The sequence below is a fragment of the Salvelinus sp. IW2-2015 genome, linkage group LG18, assembly GCF_002910315.2.
Source record: "Salvelinus sp. IW2-2015 linkage group LG18, ASM291031v2, whole genome shotgun sequence".
In the NCBI taxonomy this organism is placed as follows: domain Eukaryota; kingdom Metazoa; phylum Chordata; class Actinopteri; order Salmoniformes; family Salmonidae; genus Salvelinus; species Salvelinus sp. IW2-2015.
In genome coordinates, this window is record NC_036858.1 from 64,941,379 (window position 1) to 64,961,787 (window position 20,409).

The 20,409-nt window shown below is 46.0% G+C and overlaps 2 protein-coding genes across 3 annotated transcripts in view; one reads left to right on the forward strand and one right to left on the reverse strand.

Moving 5' to 3' along the window:
• Window positions 1–7,332, forward strand: part of LOC111977413 (ubiquitin carboxyl-terminal hydrolase 42-like) — a 29,691-nt gene extending 22,359 nt beyond the window's left edge. The window contains 8 exon segments of the mRNA XM_070448657.1: window positions 2,865–2,965; window positions 3,148–3,313; window positions 3,408–4,013; window positions 4,129–4,211; window positions 4,299–5,450; window positions 5,554–5,912; window positions 6,001–6,110; window positions 6,270–7,332. Coding sequence (XP_070304758.1) covers window positions 2,865–2,965; window positions 3,148–3,313; window positions 3,408–4,013; window positions 4,129–4,211; window positions 4,299–5,450; window positions 5,554–5,912; window positions 6,001–6,077 — 2,544 coding nt within the window. The 3' untranslated portion in view covers window positions 6,078–6,110; window positions 6,270–7,332.
• Window positions 7,333–7,527: 195 nt separating this feature from the next.
• The window catches only part of LOC111977409 (cytohesin-3), a 54,680-nt gene continuing 41,798 nt past the window's right edge, over window positions 7,528–20,409 (reverse strand). For both annotated transcript variants that reach the window (XM_024006812.2, XM_024006815.3), the window contains 6 exons: window positions 20,010–20,158; window positions 19,816–19,927; window positions 12,868–12,944; window positions 12,218–12,289; window positions 11,820–11,974; window positions 7,528–8,901 (listed from right to left, as the gene is read on the reverse strand). In XM_024006812.2, the coding sequence (XP_023862580.1) occupies window positions 8,829–8,901; window positions 11,820–11,974; window positions 12,218–12,289; window positions 12,868–12,944; window positions 19,816–19,927; window positions 20,010–20,158 (638 nt within the window). In that variant the 3' untranslated portion in view covers window positions 7,528–8,828. The remainder of the gene's footprint in view (window positions 8,902–11,819; window positions 11,975–12,217; window positions 12,290–12,867; window positions 12,945–19,815; window positions 19,928–20,009; window positions 20,159–20,409) is intronic.

Genomic DNA, 20,409 nt, shown 5'->3' on the forward strand with positions numbered 1-20,409 from the left:
GGTATGTTCAATTGATTGGACATGATTTGGAAAGGCACACACCTGTCTATATAAGGTCCCACAGTTGACAGTGCACKTCAGAGCAAAAACCAAGGCATGAGGTCGAAGAATTTGGCCGTCTAGATCTGAGACACAGATCTGGGAAAGGTTACCAAAACATTTCTGCAGCATTGAAGGTCCCCAAGAACACAGTGGCCTCATCATTCTTAAGTGGAAAAAGTTTGGAACCACCAAGACTCTTCCTAGAGCTGGCCGCCCGGACAAACTGAGCAATCGGGGGAGAAGGGACTTGGTCAGGGGAGGTGACCAAGAACCCGATGGTCACTCTGACAGAGCTCCAGAGTTCCTCTGTGAAGATGGGGGAACCTTCCCGATGGACAACCATCTCTRCAGCACTCCACCAATCAGGCCTTTATGGTAGAGTGGCCAGACGGAAGCCACTCCTCAGTAAAGGGCACATGACAGCCTGCTTGGAGTTTGCCAAAAGGCACCTAAAGGACTCTCAGAACATGAGTAACAAGATTCTCTGGTCTGATGAAACCAAGATTGAACTCTTTGGCCTGAATGCCAAGCGTCACGTCTGGAGGAAACCTGGCACCATCCCTACGGTGAAGCATGGTGGTGGCAACATCATGCTGTGGGGATGTTTTTCAGCAGCAGGGACTGGGAGACTAGTCAGGATCAAGGGAAAGATGAACAGAGCAAAGTACAGAGCGATCCTTGATGAAAACCTGCTATAGAGCGCTCAGGACCTCAGACTAGGGCGATTGGTTCACCTTCCAACAGGACAACGCACACAGACAAGACGATGCAGGAGTGACTTCAGGATAAGTCTCTGAATGTCTTTGAGTGGCCCAGCCAGAGCCCAGACTTGAACCGGATCGAACATCTCTGGAGAGGCCTGAAAATGGAATAAGGCTGTAACGTAACAAAGTGGAAAARGGGGATTGGTTTGAATACTTTCCCGAATGCACTGTATTTTAGGGCTTCCTAAAATACACTGTTGAGGTCAGCCCTAACATCTAACCTAATATATACAGTGGGGAGAAGAAGTATTTGATAGACTGCCGATTTTGCAGGTTTTCCTACTTACAAAGCATGTAGAGGTCTGTAATTTTTATCATAGGTACACTTCAACTGTGAGAGACGGAATCTAAAACAAAAATCCAGAAAATCACATTGTATGATTTTTAAGTAATTAATTTGCATTTTATTGCATGACATAATTATTTGATACATCAGAAAAGCAGAACTTAATATTTGGTACAGAAACCTTTGTTTGCAATTACAGAGATCATACGTTTCCTGTAGTTCCAGGTTTGCACACTGCAGCAGGGATTTTGGCCCACTCCTCCATACAGACCTTCTCCAGATCCTTCAGGTTTAGGGGCTGTCGCTGGCCAATACGGACTTTCAGCTCCCTCCAAAGATTTTCTATTGGGTTCAGGTCTGGAGACTGGCTAGGCCACTCCAGGACCTTGAGATGCTTCTTACRGAGCCACTCCTTAGTTGCCCTGGCTGTGTGTTTCGGGTCGTTGTCATGCTGGAAGACCCAGCCACGACCCATCTTCAATGCTCTTACTGAGGGAAGGAGGTTGTTGGCCAAGATCTCGCGATACATGGCCCCATCCATCCTCCCCTCAATACGGTGCAGTCGTCCTGTCCCCTTTGCAGAAAAGCATCCCCAAAGAATGATGTTTCCACCTCCATGCTTCACGGTGTTCTTGGGGTTGTACTCATCCTTCTTCTTCCTCCAAACACGGCCAGTGGCGTTTAGACCAAAAAAGCTCTATTTTTGTCTCATCAGACCACATGACCTTCTCCCATTCCTCCTCTGGATCATCCAGATGGTCATTGGCAAACTTCAGACGGGCCTGGACATGCGCTGGCTTGAGCAGAGGGACCTTGCGTGCGCTGCAGGATTTTAATTCATGACGGCGTAGTGTATTACTAATGGTTTTCTTTGAGACTGTGGTCCCAGCTCTCTTCAGGTCATTGACTAAGTCCTGCCGTGTAGTTCTGGGCTGATCCCTCACCTTCCTCATGATCATTGATGCCCCACGAGGTGAGATCTTGCATGGAGCCCCAGACTGAGGGTGATTGACTGTCATCTTGAACTTCTTCCATTTTTTAATAATTGCGCCAACAGTTGTTGCCTTCTCACCAAGCTGCTTGCCTATTGTCCTGTAGCCCATCCCAGCCTTGTTCAGGTCTACAATTTTATCCCTGATGTCCTTACACAGCTCTCTGGTCTTGGCCATTGTGGAGAGGTTGGAGTCTGTTTGATTGAGTGTGTGGACAGGTGTCTTTTATACAGGTAACGAGTTCAAACAGGTGCAGTTAATACAGGTAATGAGTGGAGAACAGGAGGGCTTCTTAAAGAAAAACTAACAGGTCTGTGAGAGCCGGAATTSTTACTGGTTGGTAGGTGATCAAATACTTATGTCATGCAATAAAATGCAAATTAATTACTTAAAAATCATACAATGTGATTTTCTGGATTTTTGTTTTAGATTCCGTCTCTCACAGTTGAAGTGTACCTATGATAAAAATTACAGACCTCTACATGCTTTGTAAGTAGGAAAACCTGCAAATTCGGCAGTGTACCAAATACTTGTTCTCCCCACTGTATTACTACTGCTACTTCAAGGTAAGCTCCAATATTGGCAGAAGTCACTAGTAGGATGGTTCACGAACAATCAATGAAAGAGAAAGCTTAACGACTACAACCCAAACCCCCATGTGAATAATCCTCTCACCACTTCTATGTAAGCCAGATGTTTGATTACAGTCTTCTATAAAGGATTATGTTAATACTTACGTATGTCAGTGTGATGCATGTTTTATAAGTCTCTCTCTTTCAGGCTAGCAATGGCCAGTGGTACCAGTTGAATGACTCCTCTGTGTTGGTCAGTGACATTAGGTCAGTCCTCAACCAGCAGGCTTACGTCCTCTTCTACATCAGGTGAGCTCCCATTCACTGTGTATTGTACACCCTGTCAACCAAGGGGAGCGTTGTTTGAATGGTGTAAAATATTGGCATGTTAAAGCATTGTGTTGGACCACGCAACAGTTCTGCGCAGGTTGTTTTCCCTTTGTGGTTGAGTTTTTTGATCTGTCATGGGTGCTGCCTGTTCTGGCCACAAGGTCACCTGATCTGAAGAACGGAGGGGACTACAATCACACGTGCCGGACCCCGGGGCCCCTCGGCCAGTCGTCCCCCCGCCCCATCCTCACACCCCGGGTCAACATTGGGCCACGGCACACCAACACTGGCTTCATAGGGCCACAGCTGCCCCCACACATGGCCAAGGTACAGCCTAAACACACCAGCTTTTGCACAATCTGTTCAGAGGCAAGATGTTTAGTAAGAGCCTGTAACCAATGTGTGTGTGTGTGTCCCCAAGAACCTCTTTCACGTCAATGGGAATGGCTCGCTAAGTGACTACCCCTCTGGCTCTAAGCCCAGCACCAGCAGTGACAGCAGCATGGGAAAGACTAGCTACAGCCCGCTCGCCACCTCTTCCTCCCATCCTCTCAGCCATCCTCTCAGCCATCCCACAGGCATCCCTGACCCCGCCAAGCGCCAGAAGCTCTCCTTCTTCATCGGTCAGGGCAAACAGATCCGCCCCTCATCATCCTCTTACGTCCAGCCGTCCTCTTCGTCACAGTCTACATCAGACATGTCTACGCCCCGGGATCCCCACGTTAACGGCACTCCCTCCGGTAACAGAAACGGTCACGGGGCGTCGTTCCTGGTGCCGTACGGCCAGGAGTCGTCTGAGGAGTCGGACCAGGAGGGAGGCAGTGGTCTGGGGAACGGCACGGCTAAGCCTCACATTAACGGGAGRAAGGGAGAGACCGTCTACGGCCCCGTCCCCAGAGTGCTGGCCCTCAAGACCAACGGCATCGGTAACGGCCAGGCTACCATGCACCGTAACGGGACCAACAGCTTCTCCAAACTCAGCCAGAACGGACACCACAACATCAATGACATCAAACACCCTGAGAAGGTACCTATACTCAGTCGACACACATTTTAAATACTTCACTGAACTCCACAAATCACATTAGCAAAAGGATTCACACAAACACCTGTGTACTCATTATGTGTGTGTTGTTGTGCAGATCCACGGTAACGGTCATGCGATGTCGCCCGGTTTGGGTTCCAGCATGTCTAATGGGGCGGAGGCTCACCACAGTGGCCCAAGGTGAGCGTGATCAAATCCTCTTCTTTTGATCCACTTTGCTTGATGATTTGAAGATCCAGTAATTCATGAAATGTTGTTTTTCTACAGCAAAGAGGTGTATTGCGCCACCCCCAGCCAGGCCAGCACCTCTCAAGGCCTGCACAGTGCCGACATCGACAGCCGCCTCTCCCTCACCCCAGAGAAAATGGCTAAAACTCACTCTGGCCCCCTCCCTCACCACGCACCATCAACCGCTGCTAAACCTCCATCCTCATTGGCTGATGTTGGAGCTAAACCACTTACCGACGCCTTGAGGGAATCCAGCTCCAACCCTGGGGTCTTATTCCTCCAGCCCACCCCCCGCGCCCTCAGTACCCCAGTCGCCCCAGCCCTCTCCGGACCAGGCCTGGGAGCCACGAAAGGCCTCGGAGCCCCACACAGGGGACCTGGGGAGGACGTCATAGAGACCCAGAACAGCCCAGCTGCAGGGCTGGATGGAAAGCCCAGCTCCAAAGAGGGAAGAGACCAGATGTACTCTTCCGATCGGGAGGAGAAAGGCAGGTTGAACTCTTCCGATCGGGAGGAGAAAGGCAGGTTGAACTCTTCCGATCGGGAGGAGAAAGGCCGACTACATTCTTCGGACCGCGATAGGGATCGAGACCGGCTGTACTCTTCTGACCGGGATAAAGACGGAGAAGGGGATAGGTACCACCGGGACAGGAGCCGTGAACGTAACCGGGACCATGACTCAGACCGGCACCGGCGAGACCACCGAGACAGAGACTACCACCGGTCGTACCGGGACCGCTCGCTCAGCCGGGACAGACACCGGAACTGGGAGTCTGAGGCATTCCTCTCACAGCGACGCTATCACCCCAGAGAGAGGGACAGGGACCGCTGTCACCACCATTACCACCACAGAACGAGAGAGGACAGGAATAGGGACAGGAGGGAGCACAGCCACCACAGCCTCCCACACAGAGAGGAGCTTCATGGACGCTCAAGGTGGAGGGATGAAGGTAAAGAGAGGGGTTACCACCCTTCACAGGAGACCCCTCTGCCCACCCCACTGAGCTCCAGCACCAAGCCCAGTCAGTCCCTACCTCGCCCAGCCCTTTCCCCAGCCAGACCAGCCCTGGAGAAACGACCCGAGCCTCACAGAGAGGAGAGAAAGGACAGCTCTGAGGAGTGTCGGGCCAAGAAACCCAAGAAGCGCAAGAAGAAGAAGTCCAAGGACAGAGAGAGGCACCGAGAGAATAGGTAAGGCAGTCTTTCTTCTCTCTTAAACCTCCACAATGAGACAATGTCAGATAAAGTAACAACTGATCTATATTAACTCTGACCTGGGTGTTCTTTCTTCCAGGACCTTTGACGTGGATTCCTCTGACAGGGCAGCCGACGGCAGCAGTTCCTCCAAACACAAGAAAAGTAGGAGGTATGATACTGACACGGAGGATGAGAAGTCGGGGGGTGAGATCCGCTCTACCCAGAGTTCCGAGGGGCACCGTGACCCCAATGCCMCCCGGGAGGGTCGCAGGGCAAGCAGCAGCGACGATGAGAGGGCGAGCAAGAAGCAACGTTACCAGGACGATGGCTATGACAACAGCTACCCCAAGAAACGGCATCGCGCCGATGACAACGACCGCTCCTTCTCCTCTCGTGATGGATCACCAACAGCAGCTCCTCAAAACGCATCGCACTGCCACTTCAACAAACACACAGGTAAAAAAACAAGCAGATGTGGTTTCTATAGGTGCAGTTGTTTCTCACTGTGTTAATCTATCATTTTGACCATAATGTTTTGTCGTAGGTAATGGCTTAGGTCAACCCAATGGAAACTCCCACGAATGTTCTACCAATGGACTGTACAATGACCTTAGACAGTAGATTTTCTCTGTTCGACCAGAGACACAGAACAATGTAAGTATCTTTCCTTTGCCTCTGTCTTACTCTCAGAATCTCTATGCTTGACTGTGCATGGTTATGAGTGGAAAAACAGGAGCCGGTTTCAACTCATCTTGATTGTGTAAAGACTGATGGGACTGTCTGCAAACCTGACATCTTTCCCTCTCATTGCAGACTTGGAATACTTTACTTTAAATATCAACCTTTATATAAAAGTGAAATTCAACGGCTACAGGAATGTCATCCCAAATATTTGAACGTGGTGCTGTATTATTGGGAATATACTGTATTTTTACCACATGAGAAATTAAGATTCTACTAGATTTTTTTCAAATTCACTCTTCAGCGGTGTACACTTGTCACTCAATGTACATTATGATGAATAAGCTGCACAGTGGAAGACTCAGGACTTTGTTCAAACGAGACTTATTCCTCCTCGGAGAACTGATCAACTGGTTAAATAATCCAAAAAGAGGAAGACAAATAGTTTTCTTGCCTAGGAGATGAACTGTTTGTCACCATTATCCACATATCTGTATAGGTGGAGGTATAAAACCTCTCTCTGATGGAGGGAAATGTTATGGAGTGAGTAGTGTCTGGAGGAGAAGGAGCTGGCCTGGGCCCCATGCAGCTGGGCTGTTGTGACTACGTGTGTACTTAACACAACTCCACCTACCCTGGAGACTTTTACTTTCTAAAGCCTACGATCATCCCTCTGAATCCTTCACAGGAGAAGAACGATATCCCTCGCTCTCACTGAGATTTCCAATTCTTTTAACTTGTTATTCAAGCATTTAAAAAAGCTGAACAATAATCATGTTACCACTTATGGCTTTGGACCTGTGTTTCTGCTTTTTTTATTCTGTTTTCTAGCATCCATAAGAAATACTGTGAATTTAATTTTGAACTGTACTATCAGTTTTTTTTATACATAAGTCCTGTATCAGGAATACAAATAGAGAATAGTTTTGTTTTAGAGAATTACCACGACGTAATTTAGACCTTGTTCTATGGACACAAGTCAGTGAAATGGGTAGGATGGTTTGCTTGGGGTTTTTTCTAACTAAAAAGACAAAATGTTCATGTTAACACATTTTTAGTTCTACAATATCATGTCAAATGTATACATTGTACATTGATTAACTGGGCATTTACACACCGATGGGAATAGTGTCTGCCTTTGTATTGGACAGATGAAGTCCGTTCTCTGAATTTTGGTAAAAGGTTTTGCATATGAGTGATTGTTTAATTGATTGCTTTTAAGCTCGTCAGATAAGACTGTTGAAACACTCTGGATTCAAGGCCAACAGTCGTAAGGTCATTTTTCATATTGTTTCCAGGTTACACAATGACAGTGAGGGAGTTCAAACCAGGACCTGGTTACTCAGTTCATAGTCACATGTCAGACTGGTCAGTGACACAGGAGAATATCTGAACATTCTATTTTATTCAAAATCCTCACAAGTTGAAAGGCTCCTGCAATGCTGAGAATCTTGTGAACTTTTACACAACTTGGACCTGTAGAACGTTCACTGATCTGTCAGTCTCACCCTGGGGCGTTGTAGATCCAAACCTTGAGGCGCTCTTTAGTCTGGATCACTGAAGAGTTACAGAATGCGCGATAGAAATAGAAAGGTAATTTCCGATTAAGCCGACATGTGTGTTCACCGTACATGCAGTCACCACTAACGCAGGAACGTTGCCTTTAAATTTCAATCATGACACTGAACTTCAGCGATACAGATTGAGTAGAGCCCCTAGTGAAGAGTTGTTTCACCATGTGAAACCCAGCTGGCTTGGCTGTTACGTCATTATCTGTTTATCTTCCTCCATTTGCTCTGAGGAGTTGGAGTTCTTCCACTGCAGTATGTACTCTGTAATGCTCAACTTTAAGCAGGTGTAGGCTAGCCATAACTTTTACATGCTACAGAAACACAAATTATAAACATTATGTACAGTGTATATACTGTACACACACACACAATGTAAAGATGAAAAAACATTTTTGTAATTTGAGAAAATATGAAAAACAAATTATTTATAGCAGTGGACTTTGAATCGATACATAAACTAGTTTTAGATAACTGCCCCACAAACATGACAATGTATTATAGCTCTAAGACAAAATGGCGTCACATCTCCTTCACCATACAGATCTCTCTGGCATGGGCATSTCATTGTTAAACAGAAACTGAAAAAAAATAAAAACCATCCCTATTGTATTAGTGTCAATCGTTTCAGGGGTGGAAAATCAGACCAGCTGATTCATAAATTGAGGCTCTTCTGACATTTAAATCATACTCGACTCACGCACTAGAGGGCAACAATATCCATGCTTATATGGCTGATGAAAGCTCAGTCTGTGTGGGGACATTGGGGAAGCACAGACCATACGGTTTCTCAGTGTCCTCACAATACTGTACATTCACACTTCATAGAATTGTATTCACACTTCATAGAATTGTATTCACACATACATCTGAAAAGAAACTGATGACCAAAATATCAAGTGCCCTTCCCCATCTTGTCCTTTATCCATACTGATGAAGTGGAGAGGTGTAGCATCCAAAGTCAATTCCCCACTACATCCCCTTACCCTGGTCTCTGCTGTGGCCATGTAGCCATGTGTCCTGTCCCTGGGCTGAGTGAAAGAGACCCCCCTGGTCTCCTGGACAGACCGGGGTCTATGCTGGTATCACTGATGATGGGAAGGGTGTGGCCAGGCGCTCCTCCTCACTTCTTATTGGCTATTCTCCGCTTCCTGGTTGCCAGCATGTCATAGAAAGGATCCCTGCTGATGCTTGCTCTGCAGAAAGAAGAGATTGGTTATGAAAAATAGACAATGGTTGTGTATTACAGTAGCCTATGTACGTCTTCATGAGCAGGCGAGGGAATAGTTTCCCCAGCTTTACCCTTCATGAGCAGGCGGGGGAATAGTTTCCCCAGCTTTACCCTTCATGAGCAGGCGGGGGAATAGTTTCCCCAGCTTAACTCTTCCTGAGCCAGGCACGGGCGAATACGTTTTTTTCCCCAGCTTTAGCCTTCATGAGCAGGGGCCAGCGGGAAATAGTTTCCCCAGCTTACCCTTCATGAGCAGGCGGGGGAATAGTTTCCCCAGCTTTACCCTTCATGGAGGCAGGCGGGGGAAATAGTTTCCCCAGCTTTACCCTTCATGAGCAGGCGGGGGAATAGTTTCCCCAGCTTTACCCTTCATGAGCAGGCAGGGGAATAGTTTCCCCAGCTTTACTACATTCAGTATCAGCACAGTTCACATTTTAACCTACATTGTTGTCAAAGAAAAACATTGCATTGCAGCATTCTGCTCTGACAGAGGACCTCAACAGAGCTGTAACACAATCAAGCGGTTTCTTATTTGTATTTATTATGGATCCCCATTAGTTCCTGCCAAGGCAGCAGCTACTCTTCCTGGGGTTTATTATGGCTCCCCATTAGTTCCTGCCAAGACAGCAGCTACTATTCTTGGGGTCCATCAAAATGAAAGCAGTTATACATTCACAACACACTAAAGTGTGTGCCCTCAGGCCCCTACTCTATATCTACAAAATCCATGGGTACGTGTATAGTGCGTATGTTATCGTGTGTTTGTATGCATATTGTCTATGTTTGTGTTGCTTCACAGTTCCCGCTGTTCCAAAAGGTGTATTTTTATCTGTTAATTTTTTAAATCTAATTTTACTGCTTGCATGAGTTACTTGATGTGGAATAGAGTTCCATGTATTCATGCCTCTATGTAGTACTTCCCAAATTCTGTTCTGGACATGGGAACTGGGAAGAGACCTCGTGGCATGTCTTGTGGGGTATGCATGGGTGTCCGAGCTGTGCGCCAGTAGTTCAAAACAGACACCTTGGTGCACTCAACATGTCAATACCTCTCATAAATACAAGTAGTGATGAAGTCAATCTCTCCTCCACTTTGAGCCAGGAGAGATTGACATGCAAATTATTAATGTTAGCTCTCTGTGTACATCCAAAGGCCAGCCGTGCTGCCCCGTTCTGAGCCAATTTACATTTTCCCAAGTCCCTCTTTGTGGCACCTGACCACACGACTGAACAGTTGTCACAAAACCACGGCCTGTAGGACCTGCCTTGTTGATAGTGCTGTTAAGGTAGAGCGGCACTTTATTATGGACAGACTGCTACCCATCTTAGCTACTGTTGTATCAATAGGTTTTGACCGTTTACAATCCAGGGTTACTCCAAGCAGTTTAGTCATCTCAACTTGCTCAATCACCACATTATTCATTACAAGATTTAGTCAAGGTTTAGGGTTTAGTGAATGATTTGTCCCAAATATAATGCTTTTAGTTTTTGAAATATTTAGGAGTAACTTATTCCTTGTCACCCATTCTGAAACTAACTGCAGCTCTTTGTTAAGTGTTGCAGTGATTTCAGTCGCTGTAGTAGCTGATGTATAGTGTTGAGTCATCCGCATACATAAACACTCAAAGCCAGTGGCATGTCATTAGTAAAAATTGAAAAAAGTTGACAGGACAACAGGTGTTTTCTTTGGTACATTAGTGCAGACTGTCTAGACTATAATATACCCATATTTTCCCTTGGAGACTGCAGAGGGGAAAACCCATAGAGGTCCAAGCCTTGCATCCAACGGGACTGTAATAGGGCTAAGTAATTCACTGCTTTCCTGGCAGTAGGAACACAGGACATGCTGGGATGGCCATTCGGTGTGTGTGTATCATGCTGACCACAGGGGAGACTGAAGCGGACTCAGAGTACAGAGGGTGTATGTGAGGTAAAGCAACTCAGGTCTGGCCTCTTCTGCACAGTCTGTCACACTGTCTCAGTCTGACAGCTACAACACAATGAAGAGGCCTATAAAGTTGACCTACGGCTGATATTTCATACAGGGCTGGTATGGACTAGGAGTGGCACTGGTTTCCCAATTCTCCCACTGTAAACTCATTTTCCAACACCCCATCTAAAGTTATGATAATTGCAGAACTAAAGTTGACATAATCATCATGTTCCCCTGTGTATTGCATCCACTTTTTCCAAACAAGCTTGCCAGTAAGGTTGTGGCACGAGCAGAAAAATCTATTCTGTTGGTTCTAATGGAAACCCAGCGTTCAATCGTAATGGTGTTTCTATATCTTCATGCCTGATGAGAGCATCATTTAATATGATTTCCCCAGCTGATATTGATCATTGGAAAGCTCAGCTGAGAAGAGCTATGATCAATCACCCTCTGGGTCCAATTTAACAGAGCACTTTCATCATTCCTTCTCTCCTTAACTAGACAGCATTAGTGTCTGATAAATAGTGTGGATTTTGCAAAAACACGAAGAGGAACGAATTGAGGCTGAATGCCTACAGGACAATCTACAGGGCTTTATCAAACAGAAACCCACTTAACCTCCAGAGAACTCAGATCAACTCTGAGCCCAGTCTTGTCTACCGCACACTGAGAAAGTGAGCCTCAGCCATATGGGTTAGTCTGTCACACAGTTACATCAAAGAGTTCACACATGGTCATGGTGCTTTGTGTGAAGACCAACCCATCTTCAAAGAAGTGTCAGTGGATACATTCATACTGGTTTAATCCTAGTTTTGCCATCSAATCGTTGAGATTCACTGGTGTCTCCTAGCAGATGACTATGGGCTTTGGAYCCTGGTGAGTAATATCTGTTGTGTTTACATGGGGGTAAAACTCCCAAAACATGAGGTGGGTTATATACAAAAACATACTTGATGGATTTGATCCACTCCTCCTTCTCCTCTGTGGTGGGCGCTGATATCCTGTACACTGTGTGGTTGCCCTCAACGACCCGGCCGTCCGCCTCAGTCTTACACGCCTTGATCAACGAACCCTTGTGGTTGGGGTTGTAGAGCTCGAAACAGTTCTGATTGGACGACAGCGTCCAAAAGAGAGCGAGAGGTGAGAGTACAGAACTAGTTACGGTGAAGATAATTAATTAGTTACAGTGAAGAGGGACAGTTAGTCCTGTTGAAGAGGGACAGTTAGTCCCGGTGAAGAGTGTTACAGTGAAGGGGGACAGTTAGTCCCGGTGAAGAGGGTCTAGAAGTGTTCAGTGCTTTATTAGCCCTTTCTTAGAAAGTGTTTCAGTATATTTTGAGGAACTTACAGGTTTCCTGGGCTCATCCACCTCTCTTACACTGAGGTTCTCCAAAGGAATGATCCCACGAGGTTCCTTGTCCTGCAGACGTGAAGAACACATTCATTTATTTAATATGTAGCCAGACAGCATATACTTACAGGCCAATTGTTTTGTGCTGATGGTTCAATAACTAAAAAACACATGTGAATAAAACCCACATTACAAATAAGTGTGTATAAATCAGCAATATTTGGACAATATTCTATTGTATGAGGAAGTTACTTAAGAGAGAAGTAACATCCTACAGTGGGTTTCTATTGTGTCTGGGAGGCTCTGCAGCCTGGGGGGGGGGGGGGGCTGGGGGCTGAGGAGACCTTGAGGAACAGAACAGCCCTGTCTTTCTCTTAATGAGAGAACACAGCAGGGAGGTGATGTCCAGGGACTGGGCTCAATCCTGGTAGTGGGCTCTAAGCTGTGGTGTGTTGGGGCTGTACTCTCATCAGTGAATATAGGATAATGGGGGGGGGGGGGGGGGGGGGCTAGGCCAGATGTGTAACAGACCTCCCAGATGGTTCCATGCATCGTGTTAATTGCTGGACCATGGTGCATTTAGGTCAAAGGGCCAGGCTGCATCTGCTGCAGAGGTCTCTCATTGATAAAACCACACACTAACTTACCGTTGTGTATTCAAAGTAGTACAGGCAGTTGTCAGTCAGAATGAACCACCGTCTCTTCCAGGTCTTCACTCTTCCACCTGTAGAGAAATATACCAGACATGTTGAGTAACAAGAGTTACATCCTGAAAGAGAGACATGTTGAGTAACAAACCACAGACAGAGACGAGCCAATGGCCAAGCCATGCGGAGAGGCAGTGCTGTAGGCTACACAGCCAATGAGGTGATACATTTTTATCTGCAATACTAACCGTAATGTATAGAGTTGACCTGATTCCCTATATTCTACATGACAATGATGTCTGTTCTAGGCAATCTATTTCAACTGAATGTTCTGTAATGCTGCACCCTCCTGAATAGACCCTAGCATGGCATGTGGATGCTAATCTCTTGGGCCTATACAATACTATGGGAAAGGGTTTAGATGGAGGCTGCTTAATGCCAACCTTTCAGCAACCAGCAAAGCCTTTCTCATAGACTCATTTCAGTGCAAACTGCAACAGCAATTATGAAAATTTCTTTTGAGACTCAATGTTGAGACAGACAGACTAGCCTATAGTCCAGCCCTCAGACCTTAGGGTAGGGTACTCTTCCTATCTGATTGGCAGTCTGTCCATTAGGCTGATTCAATCAGGGGCCCAATATCCCCCCTTTGGGACCTCTAGCCAAAGTAGTGCAGGTATTGCTTGTGAAAACAGTCAAAATGTGGGTTCAATTTGGGAAGAAATCCCAGAAATGCAGCCGGAGCTGGGGAGCGTGGTTCATTGGTCAGGGGTGGCAATGCATTCAGACTGACATCACAGTATACCCAGCCCACTGCATAATAAAGACATTTGCCTCTTAAAAGTGATACATCTTAATTTTATTTCATTATTTTGCAGATATAAAGTGAAAAGAGAGGGACAATTACTCATTCTGCATTTCTGTAACAATACACTAGTAAGCGAGTTTACTGCAATGAGTTTACTTGTTTAAATTCCTGTTCAAGTACTAACAATCAATACAAAATGGGGATGTGGTCCCACTTCATAGAAGCATTCATCATAGTCTGAACTTTTCACTTGGCCAAATCCCTCTCTGTACCGGGAAGCCAGTCTGTCCGACCAACCAGGGAGTGTAAGGAACAGAATGAGTAACAAGATACAATTCTCAGACGCTGTATTTTTTCAGGAAGAATATCTCCTCACGATATGGAGTTAGCATTAACTCTTCTCTCCTTGAGTCAAGCCTTTGTCAGCAGATAAATGCAGATAATTCTCTACAGTTGTCCAGATTAAGGATTATTTGAGTTTGTTAATTAAACAAAAATGATGCAAGCAGTCAATAATCCATGTAATTATAAAGTAATACTATGACTACTATAGTMTTACCATACTTTAGGGGGTAGATCRGGGCATAGAAACACGAGCAATGGACATTAGACCAGTGGGAACCTGTCCTTTAGTCCAAATTTGAGATTTTTGGTTCCAACCGCCGTGTCTTTGTGAGATGCACAGTAGGTGAACRGATGATCTCCACATGTATGGTTCCAACTGAAGTATGGAGGTGGTGGTGTGGGGGTGCTTTGCTGGTGACATGGTCTGTGATTTATTTAGAATTCAAGGCACACTTAACCAGCATGACTACCACAGCGATACGCCATCCCATCTGGTCTGCACTTAGTCCCACTATCATTTGTTTTTCAACAGGACAATGACCCCAAAAACACCTCCAGGCTGTGTAAGGGTTATTTGACCAAGGAGGAGAGTGATCGAGTGCTGCATCAGCTGACCTGGCCTCCACAATCACCCGACATCATCCTAAACCATCTCAAATTGGGTTGAGTTGGACTGCAGAGTGAAGGAAAAGCAACCAACAAGTGCTCAGCATGTGGGAACTCCTTCAAGACTGTTGGAAAAGCATTCCTCATGAAGCTGGTTGAGAGAATGCCAAGAGTGTGCAAAGCTGTCATCAAGGCAAAGGGTGGCTACTTTGAAAAACAAATCTAAATATATTTTAGATTTAACAATTATTTAGTTACTACATGATTCCATATGTGTCATTTCATTGTTTTGATATCTTCACTATTATTCTACAATGTAGAAAATAGTAAAAAAATAAAGAAAAGCCCTTGAATGAKTAGGTGTGTCCAAACTTTTGACTGGTACTGTATATACAGTGCCTTTGGAAAGTATTCAGACCCCTTGACTTTTTCCACATTTTATGTTACAGCCTTATCCTAATTAGATTAAGTTAAAAAAAAGTCCTCAGCAATCTACACACAATACCTCATAATGACAAAGCGAAAACAGGTTTAGAAATGTTTGCTAATTTATTTACATAAGTATTTCAGAACCTTCGCTATGAGACTCAAAATTGAGCTCAGGTGCATCCTGTTTCTATTGATCATCCTTGAGATGTTTCTACAACTTGATTGGAGTCCACCTGTGGTAAATTCAATTGATTGGACATGATTTGGAAAGGCAAACACCTGTCTACATAAGGTCCCACAGTTGCCAGTGCATGTCAGAGCAAAAACCAAGCCATGAGGTTGAAGGAATTGTCTTGTGGAGGTCCGAGACGGGATTGTGTCGAGGCACAGATCTGGGGAAGGATACCAAAACATTCCTGCAACATTGAAGGTCCGCAAGAACACAGTGGCCTCGTCATTCTTAAATGCAAGAAGTTTGGAACCWTYAACTCTTCCTGGAGCTGGCTGCCCGGCCAAACTGAGCAATCTGGGGAGAAAGGCCTTGGTCAGGGAGGTGAAGAACCCGATGGCCACTCTAGAGCTCTGTCAGACTTCCTCTGTGGAGATGGGAGAACCTTCCAGAAGGACAACCATCTCTGCAGCACTCCACCAAATCAGGCCTTTATGGTAGAGTGGCCAGACGGAAGACACTCCTCAGGAAAAGGCACATGACAGCAAGCTTGGAGTTTGCCAAAAGGCACCTAAAGGACTCTCAGAACATGAGAAACAAGAATCTCTGGTCTGATGAAACCAAGATTGAACTCTTTGGCCTGAATGCCAAGCATCACGTCTGTAGGAAACCTGGCACCATCCCTACGGTGAAGCATGGTGGTGGCAGCATCATGCTGTGGGGATGTTTTTCAGTAGCAGGGACTGGGAGACTAGTCAGTATTGAGGGAAAGATGAACAGAGCAAAAGTATAGAGAGATCCTTGATGAAAACCTGCTATAGAGCGCTCAGGGCCTCAGACTGGGGCGAAGGTTCAGCTTCCACCAACAGAACAACAGCCAAGACAATGCAGGAGTGCCTTCAGGACAAGTCTCTGAATGTCCTTGAATGGCCCAGCCAGAGCCCGGACTTTAACCTGATCAAACATCTCTGGAGAGACCTGAAAAATAGCTGTGCAGCGACGCTCCCCATCCAACCACAGAACTGTAGAGAAGAATGGGAGAAATTCCCCAAATACAGGTGTGCCAAGCTTGTAGCGTCATACCCAAGAAGACTCGAGGCCGTAATCACTGCCAAAGGTGCTTCAACAAAGTACTGAGTAAAGGGTCTGAATAATTATGTCAATGTAATATCAGTTTACACATTTATGAATTAGCACAAATTTCTAAACAACCTGTTTTTGCTTTGTCATTATTAATGAGCGGAAAAAAACAATCCATTTTAGAATAAGGCTGTAATGTAACAAAATGTGAAAAAAGTCAAGGGGTCTGAACACTTTCCGAAGGCACTGTAACTACCTGACAGGCTGCAGTAATGACCCATGTAACTACCTGACAGGCTGCAGTAATGACCCATGTAACTACCTGACAGGCTGCAGTAATGACCCATTTAACTACCTGACAGGCTGCAGTAATGACCCATTTAAGCTACCTGACAGGTGCAGTAATGACCCATGTTACTACCTGAACAGGCTGCAGTAATGACCCATTTTAACTACCTGACAGGCTGCATAATGACCCATTTAACTACCTGACAGGCTGCAGTAATGACCCATTAACTACCTGACAGGCTGCAGTTAATGACCCCATTTAACTACCTGACAGGCTGCAGTAATGACCCATTAACTACCTGACAGGCTGCAGTAATGACCCATTTAACTACCTGACAGGCTGCAGTAATGACCCATGTAACTACCTGACAGGCTTGCAGTAATGACCCATGTAACTACCTGACAGGCTGCAGTAATGACCATGTAACTACCTGACAGGCTGCCAGTAATGACCCATAGACTACCTGACAGGCTGCAGTAATGACCCATGTAACTACCTGACAGGCGCAGTAATGACCCATGTAACTACCTGACAGGCTGCAGTAATGGACCCCATTTAACTACCTGACAGGCTGCAGTAATGACCCATTTAACTACCTGACAGGCCTGCAGTAAATGACCCATTTAACTACCTGACAGGCTGCAGTAATGACCCATTTACTACCTGACAGGCTACAGTAATGACCCATTTAACTACCTGACAGGCTGCAGTAATGACCCATTGTAACTACCTGACAGGCTGCAGTAATGACCCATGTAACTACTGACAGGCTGCAGTAATGACCATTAACTACCGACAGCTGCAGTAATGACCCATTTAACTACCTGACAGCTGCAGTAATGACCCATTAACTACCTGACAGGCTGCAGTAATGACCCATTTAACTACCTGACAGGCTGCAGTAATGACCCATTTAACTACCTGACAGGCTGCAGTAATGACCCATTTAACTACCTGACAGGCTGCAGTAATGACCCATTTAACTACCTGACAGGCTGCAGTATGACCCATTTAACTACCTGACAGGCTGCAGTAATGACCCATTTAACTACCTGACAGGCTGCAGTAATGACCCATTTAACTACCTGACAGGCTGCAGTAATGACCCATTTAACTACCTGACAGGCTGCAGTAATGACCCATTTAACTACCTGACAGGCTGCAGTAATGACCCATTTAACTACCTGACAGGCTGCAGTAATGACCCATTTAACTACCTGACAGGCTGCAGTAATGACCCATTTAACTACCTGACAGGCTGCAGTAATGACCCATTTTAACTACCTGACAGGCTGCAGTAATGACCCATTTAACTACCTGACAGGCTGCAGTAATGACCCATTTAACTACCTGACAGGCTGCAGTAATGACCCATTTAACTACATCATAAAAACCAAGGTAGCTAACAGGCAGCTCCTCCAAAAGGATGCTAAAATTAGCATACAGATGTAAGCATGCAACTCCGAGTGGAACAACACTAAAATGATCTGGCAAGCGCAGCCGGTGGGATGGAAAAAGGGGGATCCCAATGGATAGATAGAGGTTTCATCCAAATGGCACTCTGTTCTCTACAATATAGTGCCCTATTTTCACCAGTAGTGCACTATATAGGAGGCCATTTGAGACGCACACAGATAGGAGGAAGTAGGAAGCAGCAGGATGTGTTTCAGGCCTGGAGGGCAGCAGCATGTGTTTGAGGCCTGGAGGCAGCAGCAGCAGAATGTGTTTTGAGGCCTGGAGGGCAGCAGCAGCAGTATGTGTTTGAGGCCTGGAGGGCAGCAGCAGCAGTATGTGTTTGAGGCCTGGAGGGCAGCAGCAAGCAGTATGTGTTTGAGGCCTGGAGAGCAGCAGCAGCAGTATGTGTTTGAGGCCTGGAGAGCAGCAGCAGCAGTATGTGTTTGAGGCCTGGAGAGCAGCAGCAGCAGTATGTGTTTGACGGCTGGAGAGCAGCAGCAGCAGTATGTGTTTGAGGCCTGGAGAGCAGCAGCAGCAGTATGTGTTTGAGGCCTGGAGAGCAGCAGCAGCAGTATGTGTTTGAGGCCTGGAGGGCAGCAGCAGCAGTATGTGTTTGAGGCCTGGAGGCAGCAGCAGCAGTATGTGTTTGAGGCCTGAGAGCAGCAGCAGCAGTATGTGTTTGAGGCCTGGAGGCAGCAGCAGCAGTATGTGTTTGGAGCCTGGAGGGCAGCACAGCAGTATGTGTTTGAGGCCTGGAGGGCAGCAGCAGCAGTATGTGTTTGAGGCCTGGAAGCAGCAGCAGAGTAGTATGTGTTTGAGGCCTGGAGGGCAGCAGCAGCATATGTGTTTCAGGCCTGGAGGGCAGCAGCAGCAGTCTGTGTTTCAGGCCTGGAGGGCAGCAGCAGCATATGTGTTTGAGGCTTGGAGGGCAGCAACAGCAGTATGTGTTTCAGGCCTGGAGGGCAGCAGCAGCAGTATGTGTTTCAGGCCTGGAGGGCAGCAGCAGGAGGAACTCAGAACACCACATACTGTAGCATACAGAACACATTCTCCAAGTGCAAACCCATGACCAAAATTAAATAAATGCACCCCTTCCTTGGGCCTTATTTAAGCTAGATGCTATAATAACTAGGGCCCTGAGTTTTTCCTGGTCAGGTCACATGGGCTGGAAAAACTAACAAACAAGCTAATTCTCCAATTAGCAGCGAATACATCTGTTGACTAAGAAGATTAACCGCTAGGTCTACATGTTAGCATGGGTCCTCAGGATGAGGGAGGGAAGGTTGGGAGAAGTTGTCCCTAACCACAGATCTAGGATCAGTTTACGTCCACCCTCAATCCTAACCTTAACCAATATATTTGACCCTGTATCAGTAGTTAGGGGCAACTTCTATTGGGATCGAGGAGGGGTACCTACCTCCTAGTGCAGAGTAAGAAGAAACAGCCAGTCACAGAACAGAAAGGTGACAAGTCAAAGGGTGTGAGTGAAAACAAGATTTAACAGTAAGGGCACAGTAAGTGCATAAACCAAGGACGGAGAGAGAAGCAGCTGAATCACACATACCATGCTTAGAGTGAGAGAAAAGACAGGATGAGACAGTAGCGCAGAAATAATACGAGTTGTTTTTCACATTGCTAACATTAGATCATATCCTGAGATCATAGCCATCTGCACAAAAATGTCGTGAAGAAGGATAGGATATAGAATATTTGGAGTTATGTTGGTGAACCAAGTACCAAGATGTGGATTCTTTGGTCGTCACTCACCTAATTTCAGTAGCCATCCCTCTCTGTCAGGGTTGAAGAACGTATGTGTCAGATCGTTGCCATCGTCCTCTGGGATTTTGAAGGGCTCATTTTTTATGCTGTCAAATAAATTCTGTCAAATACAATACAAAAAGGTTGAGTAATGGAAAAAACATTTGCTCTACACACGCACGCAAACACACGCACACTCTCACCCTGAGTAGTTCCTCTGGCAGGTCTCCTCCCTCATTGATACCTCTGTTCATGGAGATGAATCGCTCTACAGGGGGCTTGTCTCTGACATTGGGGTTGTGCAGGCTGGTGTTCAACATAATGATGGCAAACGACAGCACATAACAGGTGTCTGCAGGAGGGAGAGAAGTAATGAATATTTAGTACTGATACACACCTCAGACATCTCTCTGCCTTTCACTGAGGTTAACCAAGGACGCCAGACACTAGTCAATTCATGAGTTTTGGGAAGAATTTTGTGGTAATTATCAATTATATCTGAATATTGATCTAATAACAATAAACAACTTTTATTCTCCTCTGCCCCCCTGCATGCATGAGACTACTACTAGTAGAGACTCAATACAGTAGATCAACCTGGTG